Below are 9,691 nucleotides of genomic sequence, written 5' to 3' on the forward strand. Positions count from 1 at the left end.
CGATTTTATGAAAAGGATATATATAATTGAATCATGATCCTAATATTCGACAACAATCGAAATTCATACATTTGTATGTCCTTTTTCTCTTTCTCTAATGATTTTAGTTAAGAAACTAGCCATCATGCCACATGCTTAAATTTATATATTAATTTATCATTTTCCTGCCAACGGTGGGAGCGCACTTCCTCCACCATTATCTCCCTCGATTTCTCATTTTCAGTTGACTACTTCTTCAATTTCTTTCTCTCATTCTCATTCTCATTCTCATTCTCATATACATTTGTATGTCCTTTTTCTCTTTCTCTAATGATTTTAGTTAAGAAACTAGCCATCATGCCACATGCTTAAATTTATATATGAATTTATCATTTTCCTGCCAACGGTGGGAGCGCACTTCCTCCACCATTATCTCCCTCGATTTCTCATTTTCAGTTGACTACTTCTTCAATTTCTTTCTCTCACTCTCATTCTCATTCTCCCTCCCTCTCTCTCTCTCTCTAAGATAGTAAGGTACACGTTGTCTGGGAATTAATACAACTTAAATTATGGAGATTCAGTTACGTTCTTGCTGTAACACGATTGTTCAATAATTTCTGAAAACTCACAAATGTAAAGAGAGATATATAGAGTATCGGATAAATGTGTGGGTTGGGTGTTTACAGTGTATGATCTTTCATTCTTTCATGGACGATGACCAAGTCTTCTAACTTTGTAAGTCTTTCTTTTCTATGCATCCATTTAGTGCATGCACGTCGGTAGATGCATGTATCCACCCGTTAATCTTATCTTTTTGGGGATGTCATATTATGTTTTGTGCTTTTATACATTTGAATCGATGATTATTTTGATTCTGTGATGTTCTTTTGAGGTTTTTAAGGTGATTTAAATGGGTACTAACGATCATGTCAGGTTGTTTGGGATCCAATTTCTGTTTTTTTGTTTCTGATAAGTTCATCAGTTCAAAGTATAAGCTATTGAATTTTGATTCGATTACGATCCCATCATCAACAAGTTAAAAGCTAGAGTAATTATTTTATATGTACACATCAATTTAGTAACAAGAAAAATAAACTCAAAGAGCTTGTAATGAAGGGTAGAACTCACCTAAAAATCGGCTTGTGTCAGGTTGTTTGGGATCCAATTTCTGTTTTTTTGTTTCTGATAAGTTCATCAGTTCAAAGTATAAGCTATTGAATTTTGATTCAATTACGATCCCATCATCAACAAGTTAAAAGCTAGAGTAATTATTTTATATGTACACATCAATTTAGTAACAAGAAAAATAAACTCAAAGAGCTTGTAATGAAGGGTAGAACTCACCTAAAAATCGGCTTGTAAGAGGCGGGTGTCCAAAGTGTTCACAAACCCAGAATCGGAACAAATTGGGCGAAGAATAGTGTAGAGTTTAAAGTGTAGTATACAAAAGATTATTACAACTACAATACGGAAAATATAAACTATAAGTGTAAAACCGAACCAAACAACCCAAAGCTTTTTCAACACCACTAATGGAGTCTCCTATGATGTTGAGCTCAAATTTGTGTCACACCGGATCATACACTGTCGTCCGGGAATGGCAATAGATATACCGAGAAAAAATCCACTGAAAGCCACCAAGAATTTCGCCAGAGATGTAGAATGCTCCCACTTAGTTACCTCTATTCTTTCTCTTCAATGTTATGCCAAGTCCAAAAATAAGAGAATGGAGAAGTCTTGTAATTATAGAGCCAATCGATTTGAATTCAAAATAATTCAAATATTTTACTATGGCAAAGTAGAAAGTAACAATACTAGTATAGGATAACTGACCACAAAATTAAATCCAACTATTGGATTTAATCTATGGTCCATATTATTCCTAAACTAGCGCAATCCACTTCACACTCTCTAGACCAATCAACTAACACCACCTATAGGGTGTGATCCGCCTTACAAATAGTATTCTTATAGCCGAACTCAAATTTATGGTAAATAAGGCTTAAACCTGCTTTCTACCTCTTCCTTTAGTTTTCGGCTGACGAGAGTATATCTTAGTATTAATTAGATATCTCTAATTTCTTCTGTGGTTCTTGCAATATCATGAAATTTCAGTGACTCAGGAATGCTCAGGTAATTAGATTCTCAAATTAATCCTATTTTCTCACAGATTTTCTGGTTGAGCTGCTTAGCTAATACTATTTAGTTTAACGTGAATATCCAATTTTGCACTAGAAGAACTGTGCAGTGTAACATAACTAGAGTTATGGGTTTCTGATCCACATCTCAGAAATTGCTAAACTTACTACTATGCTAAACTCGCTGCTCGTGATCCTTTTTCTTAACAAGATGAATATGTACATCTTTGTACGAGGTTGTCCCCCCAACAATGCGCTTGATAATTTTATCATCACTTGCATATTTTGGACAAGTACATGGTTTTCTGTTTATTCTCTTCGTTTGACAATAAACGGCTCGCTTACGTCCACTTCAAAATTTTCATGTAAGACTAGAGCTTGTTTTACTTAAGTATAGCAATTCATTTGAAAAAAAAATTATATTTGATTGATATTGTCGTTATTGGTTTGTTGATCCATCAGCTGCCTTGTACTTCTCAGGCATTGGTATTCAGAGATCCAAAACATAGAAGGTTCTGTTTCTGCGGTTTCCTTCCTGCAGCTTCTCTATTCTGTCTTGTTCTTTTCATATGGAGTGCGTTGATAGCTCAAAATAGTAAAGAGGTTATTGACGTTCTTTACTGACGTTCCTCTTAGGTTTCTTCGGCCGTAATTGCTCAAGAACTCAAGTTCATGTTAGATTTAGCTAACTCGGAATTTTTATGCAGAATTTCTTGATATGGGGCTTAAGGGGGAGTAATGCTAAATATGGTGCATGCAAGGTTTGTTCGTCTCTCAAAATATTCTTAAACCGATCCTCTGTTGGACCTGAATTCAGCTTCTATATCTAAATGTTAAAGGGTGAATCAAACTTGTAATCACTTTTCAAGGGAAAAAAACCATTTTGCTTCAATGGTTAAAGGAACAATTCGATTATGATTAAACTTCATATCTACTTTTTGGTACATGCAAACTTATATAGTGATGAACATGGATTATAATCTGTTTTATCTCGTTCTAGAATCGATGCAGGCCACCCGGAAGTGAGCCATTACCCGAAGGGATAGTTGCATCGACTTCTAACTTGGAAAAACGACCATTATGGGGTTCTCCGAAGGTAATATCCAAGTGCAATGTCATACTAATAAATTTATCGTAACCCCCGAATTATACTTATTTTTGAACATTTTCCATATTTAATGTAATCTTCCAATCAGAACACAAATACATCTAAAAGTTTATTTGCTGTTGCTGTTGGGATAAAGCAAAAGAAAACTGTAAATGAGATGGTTCAACGGGTAAACTATCTTTTCTTTTGAACTTGACATTCTTGGCAGATATTCACAGTGATAACCGTTTTCACTACCTCAATTTGCAGTTCCTGGCAAGCGATTTTGTTGTGATGCTTTTCCATTATGACGGTATTGTCGATGAGTGGCAGGATTTTGAATGGAGCAACAGTGTAATACACATATCTACTGGAAATCAAACTAAATGGTAGTATTCTCTTTGATGTTTATATTTACTTATAAGTAGAAGTTGGATTATCTTAAGATAGATTTGATGTCTTGACTTGAACCTCCTTTGACAATCTGATGATTTCCTCATTGATTACTGATTAGGTGGTTTGCAAAGAGATTCTTGCATCCGGATATAGTTGCCGAGTATGATTACATTTTCCTGTGGGATGAAGACCTCGGAGTCGAAAACTTCAATCCTGACAGGTATACAAAACTGAATTATTCTAACGAGGGTCGGGGGCAGAGGCCTAAAATCCTGCCTGGGCTTTGATGTGTTTTGCTTAAGAAAAAAGGAAAAACATCTGTTTTTTGTGTAGATATTTGTCAATTGTGAAAGATGAAGGGCTCCAAATATCACAACCAGCTCTCGATATCAGCAAATCTGAGGTGCATCATCTGATTACTGCAAGAGGGAGAAGAAAAAATGTGCACAGGTTAGTTCATTTATTTATAGAATTTACTTTGCCAAATGTGCCTGTTACCTGCAAAGCTAAATCAACAAGCTGAGAGCATTTTCAAAGTCATTTAGTGCACGTTTGGTTTGCTAGAAGACAAAACTGGACAATATCATGAACAAGTTTTAGCTTTTTTCTTTCTTCTATGTATTGAAGACTAAATTTAAATAAAAATGTTTTATCTCTAAGAGCCTAAGTTTTTAGAAGAGTTTATCTTTTCCAGTCAGCTTTTGGTTGTAATTTCTTTAGCTAAAATATTGCAGGAGAACTTACAAGCTTGGAACTACAGGAATTCATTGCGATGAAAATAGCTCTGCTCCTCCGTGCACCGGGTAGAGTTTACCAGTTAAACAACTTCACTTCATTTGCATTTGACATTTTAGATATTTTATCTTGGTTTTCTTTGTGGGACTATTTAGGGGAATTCATTCTGCACAAATTAATTTCTGTAGAAAAACTTTGATGAAGATTCATCTATATTTTGCAGGTGGATAGAAGTGATGGCCCCGGTGTTCTCAAAGGCTGCCTGGCGCTGTGTATGGTACATGATCCAGGTAGTGTTGAGTGTCAAGTCTTAAACATGCTTTAGATACTTATAAACGACAATGTTTAATCACAAGGACGACGATTGATTGTTTGAAATTTTTCACAGAATGACTTGATCCATGCTTGGGGATTAGACATGCAGCTTGGCTATTGTGCACAAGTAATTCCCTACCACTGATTATTCTTTCAAACGCTCTGTTTCTCAATGTTCTATTTGATGACTTGGCGTGCTCGTGCATAGGGCGACCGAACAAAAAATGTAGGAGTTGTCGATGCAGAATACATTGTTCATCTTGGTGTCCCAACACTAGGAGAATCTGATAACAAGGTAAATTCTATGATTTTCTGTTACATTGGTTAGCATTCTACACATGAACTTCAATGGCGATGTAGTGGGAAACTAGAAAGTAAATTTGTAGGTCTCACGTTCTAGTCCCCAAGTTTAGTGCAACGAACGTTATTTTAACTTCTTTTGTACGTTGTCCCCGTCGAGCGTACCAAATATGGCACATGTGCACAAGTGTGATAATAATCTTTGTTATTAACATCATCTGATGTAGAGTAAAGCAGTATCGAGTGGGGATACTTCTCGAGCTGAAAGCAAGGAAACGTCGCATTCCCAAGCAATCGACAAGAGAATTGAAGTAAGTTATATCTTAAAGATTTTAGGCAAATGAGATGAGTTTGCTCGATTGCAAATGACAATTTTGTCGTAGTGTCATCTAGTCTAGCATATAACACGACTTTTGTTTCAGGTGAGAAGACAATCGTATTATGAGTACATGATATTCAAAAGCCGATGGAAGAAAGCGGCCGAGGAGGACAAGTGTTGGGTTGATCCATACTCGGAAACGAAACAAGGGAAACAGACCACACGTTAATTCATAATTCGTTTTTCAACCTGATTCAATTAGTTTATACATGTACATTTTGATTTTTATGTAAAGAGAACAAGAAAAATAGAACAAACAGGAAATGAGTGGTTAAAGATTGGCTTTGGAGTTGTACGTGTGTACAATTTGACAAGGGAAGTTACTTTCACATGGTTAATTCAAATAATATTTAACTTTTTTATGAAGGTGTAAAAGTAAACCTTCAAATTCAAAGACGATGCCATAACCCTAATTTTACAATGTTACAAAATTAGGCCTAAGACTACATTCAGAATTCTAAAAGTAAATCGACTAAATAATTAATTATTAAACAAAAAATTTAGTCATGTATTCTTCGTCCAATTCTCAATATTGTAGCGAATCAATTATTATGTTGTCTAATTTTTGGTCAACAAATCGAGCCCCAGCAACACAATCTGAAATTAAGTTACAATGTTTACAATCTACCGTATTTGAACGTCTATGGGTAGGAATATCAAACGGTCGAGCGGCTTGTCAACTCGATTCGTCAAAACCAGGCTTGTGGGCGGCTCGGGCTCATCAAATGACGAGCCTGAGCAGGGCTTCAAATCAATCCACGAACCGAGCAGGACTCGGCTAGTCGAGCCCACGAGTGGCTTGTGGGCCAGCTCGTCAAAAAATGTTCAAAACATTCAATTTACCAAAAAAAAAAAATTTAAAAATTAAAAAAATCACGAGCTTACTAGCCGATCGTGAGCTTGGATCGGCTCGGCCCGCAAGCTCGGCTCATCTTCCACGAGCCACGAGCTCGTGGGTTAAACGGCCGAGCCGAGCCGGCTCCGCCCATCGCCATCACTATCTATGGGGATTTATATTTCTTGACCAATGACTTTTACAGAGTCGGTCTACTATAGGAGGTAACCCTCTCAACTCGTGCGCAATGGACCATCTCTTCCTCTAAAATGGCTGATGCCAACTTATTTAATGCATTCTTTCACAACTTTTCATATCGTTCATTAAAAAAAAAAAAAACAAAACAAAACGCTAAGACTTTCTCTTGGCTACATTAAATTATTTGAGATATAGATACAAATAAATAAAACCTATAGTAAAAACCCCAATAATAATAATAATAAATACAAGGCATTTTATTGTATCAAATGGTAGCTGGTCTCCAACTACCTACACCCACCCCCTTAATAGTTGTTCCAACTTGGGTTGAACCAATTATGCCATAACCACGCATCCATATTCTTCTCCCCCAACCCCAATAATTGAAACTCATCTAATTTTATTTATTTATTATTGTAGCTCATTTAAACCACTTTGTGCTCCTACCAAACTCTATTTTAACACCCTTCACATTATTTAATTTTTCATTTTCGAAATGAAATAAATTTCTTATAAAATTATATTAGTAAAAGTTTAATACACGGGCTCGGGATCCTTTCATTCACAAGTCCTTTCTTTACCATGTCATGTCAAAATATCTACAATCTGATACACGGATTCAAGATCAGGTCATTCACGATTCCTCTTTTTCTGCATCACGGCAAAGTAACGTCACATCGAAATAGCATCTACTATAGGTTGTATGTTTGTACTAACTATGCATACAGCTGTAAGCAAGGGTCTATCCCAAATCCAATATGAAATGGACCACATTAAATTTATCTCAAAGTGTCCTTTAGCTTGCTTGACTATCTTCCGATAAATGCAAAGTTGGAAATAAGTAAAATTACTTATTGGAGACAAAGTATAGACGAATGAAACGGCAGAACTCGAGTTGAGATATGTTAGCCCAAAATGGCTGCCCCAATACATTTTTCACACAACACTTGCATCTTCCCATTTTTTAAGAAGATGTAATGTGCTCATATGTCGAAATGCATTGAGAATAACTAAGAAAACAAGTTCGGGACCCTAAATTTGAGTGCCTTCATCGTACACACCCGACATGTTTTAAGTATAAAAATACTAATTGGTGCGTTATAGAAATAATTAATGGAAACAAAATAATATCTTAATCTCAGTCATCAGTAGTGTCACATTCCACATAAGAACATGAACTGTCTGCAAACAGACATCATACCCCCAACATCTTCTTACTAACCAACATTAAATTATTACACTGGAAATCACAAAAACTGTAGTTCGACGCTAAACTTTTGCGATTTCAAGCAAATTTTGAACTGTATAGAGAGAGGTGGAGGGGACAAATCCCAATAACTAGCAAAACTTAGCTGGAAATAGCTGTCCCTCAAACCAATTACTCACTCCTATCAATCTAAAACAGATATTCTTTTCTTCCATTTCACATTTGAAAGTCCCAAATAGTAAAATATAAAGAAAATAATATGTTTGATACGTCTTACTAATCAAGTTCGAGTCCAATTTAACTTATCGAACATGTAGACGAACAATTTAGAGATGGCATCCAAAGCAATTACAGGTCCTGGGAGTGAAAGAGCAATAACCGAAGGGCCTGTGTGGTATGTTACAATTGATGGCATAGCAACAAGGAGAAGGCAAACAGTACCTTCTGGAGGCACCTCCACAGCAAGTGCAAAGTGAGCAAATCTGAAAACTCCCAAGCTTTCTCCGGGTTTCGTTTAACATCAGCACCATCTCTGTCTTGCCCGCTTCGATTAGAGGCACCATCTCCGCCGCCGTGACATTTTCTAAGAACCCATTTGCCTGCAAGATCAAGAACCGGTTAAGAATGACGAAGCATGGAATCAAGAAAAGGATTTATATGTTCTACGAATACTCACTCTAAGTTCATGGGGACTAGTCAGGAATAACAAAAGGGAGAAAACCCAGAAAAACCCACCAACAGAAGCAGACATTTCTTCTCAAATTCTTGAATTTTTAATGGAAGAATCTTGAAAATGGTGGTGGAGTTGTGAGTGTGTGATAGAGTGAGAGGGGTATGGATCTTTCTTTTTATTTCAAGAAATTTTGATTTCTCTAATAAATAAAGTTGTTTGGAACGGATAGACTCGTGAGTGTGGGGTTTAATGACATTGTAATGTCAATAAGAATGGTAACTGCAATTCTCTCTTTTATTTGTAATTTTTGGTGGGAGAGAAATGGAAATGTGAAATTGGGGAAGAAGAGGAGTAGTTTATAAGGGCAGATGGCCCATGTTGTGGACTTTTGAGTCCATTTCCACGTGGTATTGAAAGGGAAGGGACGGTTGATAATTAATATCACTATTAAGGGAAAGATAAAGAGTTTGATCCTCAACCTATTCACATCGTTTCGACGTCGAACTCAATCTTCTCTTAGGTTGTGTGGTCGCTTATCTATCTGTTTTGGTGCGGTGTTTGTCCCAGCAACAGCTTCCTTTCATCAGCCAATGAGCATGTTTTGGGACTAAGTGGCTTTCTACCAATTTATTTGACTTACTAGTCGATGCCACGTGCGTTGCACGATTATTGTATTTAATGTGTCTTTATTAGCGTGATGTAGAGATATTTTAGTTTTCTTGGCTGATTATGCTTTTGAAGTTTGAATTAAATTTTTTGGCATGAATCTTCTCTAGCAGTTAGTAAAAATTAGATTTAAAATTGTGGAAATATAAGTAAAAGATAATTTATAATTTTTCTATAGTAAAGAATAATTTAATTTTCTTTTTTCTTTTGTTTTAACCAACTTTTCTTTAGATTATTTTATTATTTTCTTACATTGAAAATTGAAAACATTTTAAATGCATTTAATTACTGAGAGAGTGAGTTTGGCTCCAATTTTCTAAATTAAAATGTTAATTGAAAGAGTTTTTGGAGGATAATTTTAAAGATTGACTCTTTATTATAGAAATTATCTCATGTTTAAAGACTTTCCTAAAGATATTTCATTTAAATAACTCTGAATATTAGAAATGGATTTGGTTTGAAAGTAAGTGGGAATGTGGATTCTTGTAGTTGAGATAGTCAAATTATTGCACTTGTGATAGAGGATGAAAACAAACATGTCTCTTTTTTGCAGGCAAAAGATAAATGTCAAAAAAAAATAAAATATTGCAGAATGCTAAATGCCAAATGTAATTAATGTTAGTAATTATTTTACCAACCTACTTCATTTCTTCACCTCAAATTCATAACTCATTTTTCATCTGCATCTTCAATTCATTCATTTCAAATCTCAAACTAATTACAGTCTGGAATTAAGTAACAAATTCTAAGGTAAGTTGATTTTTATGAATAATGTTATTTATA

General features: G+C 35.4%; 2 protein-coding genes across 3 annotated transcripts; one reads left to right on the forward strand and one right to left on the reverse strand.

Moving 5' to 3' along the window:
- Window positions 1-403: 403 nt before the first annotated feature.
- On the forward strand, window positions 404-5,723 carry LOC111402120. Of its 2 annotated transcripts, XM_023030200.1 has the most exons (14): window positions 404-714; window positions 2,598-2,720; window positions 2,825-2,878; window positions 3,118-3,213; window positions 3,314-3,394; window positions 3,475-3,593; window positions 3,719-3,820; window positions 3,934-4,050; window positions 4,335-4,403; window positions 4,559-4,625; window positions 4,724-4,777; window positions 4,859-4,945; window positions 5,178-5,261; window positions 5,373-5,723. In XM_023030200.1, the coding sequence occupies exons 1-14, from the start codon at window positions 694-696 to the stop codon at window positions 5,496-5,498; spliced, it is 1,200 nt and encodes a 399-aa protein (XP_022885968.1). In that variant the 5' UTR covers window positions 404-693; the 3' UTR covers window positions 5,499-5,723. The 2 variants fall into 2 exon arrangements, with proteins under 2 accessions (XP_022885968.1, XP_022885969.1); XM_023030201.1 differs by lacking the exon at window positions 3,314-3,394.
- Window positions 5,724-7,473: 1,750 nt separating this feature from the next.
- Window positions 7,474-8,582, reverse strand: LOC111402122. Its single transcript, XM_023030202.1, has 2 exons — window positions 8,246-8,582; window positions 7,474-8,168 (listed from the first exon to the last, which is right to left on the reverse strand). The coding sequence occupies exons 1-2, from the start codon at window positions 8,318-8,320 to the stop codon at window positions 7,896-7,898; spliced, it is 348 nt and encodes a 115-aa protein (XP_022885970.1). The 5' UTR covers window positions 8,321-8,582; the 3' UTR covers window positions 7,474-7,895.
- Window positions 8,583-9,691: the final 1,109 nt, after the last annotated feature.

The sequence above is a fragment of the Olea europaea genome, chromosome 10 (assembly GCF_002742605.1).
Source record: "Olea europaea var. sylvestris chromosome 10, O_europaea_v1, whole genome shotgun sequence".
In the NCBI taxonomy this organism is placed as follows: domain Eukaryota; kingdom Viridiplantae; phylum Streptophyta; class Magnoliopsida; order Lamiales; family Oleaceae; genus Olea; species Olea europaea.

Coding starts and splice junctions, on each gene's coding strand:
- LOC111402122 (XM_023030202.1), bottom strand. CDS start 8,320: ATGTCTGCTTCTGTTGGTGGGTTTTTCTGGGTTTTCTCCCTTTTGTTA. Junction 8,169..8,245: donor CTAGTCCCCATGAACTTAGA/GTGAGTATTCGT, acceptor TTGATCTTGCAG/GCAAATGGGTTCTTAGAAAA.
- LOC111402120 (XM_023030200.1), top strand. CDS start 694: ATGACCAAGTCTTCTAACTTT. Junction 3,214..3,313: donor CATTATGGGGTTCTCCGAAG/GTAATATCCAAG, acceptor TCTTCCAATCAG/AACACAAATACATCTAAAAG. Junction 4,946..5,177: donor TAGGAGAATCTGATAACAAG/GTAAATTCTATG, acceptor CATCTGATGTAG/AGTAAAGCAGTATCGAGTGG.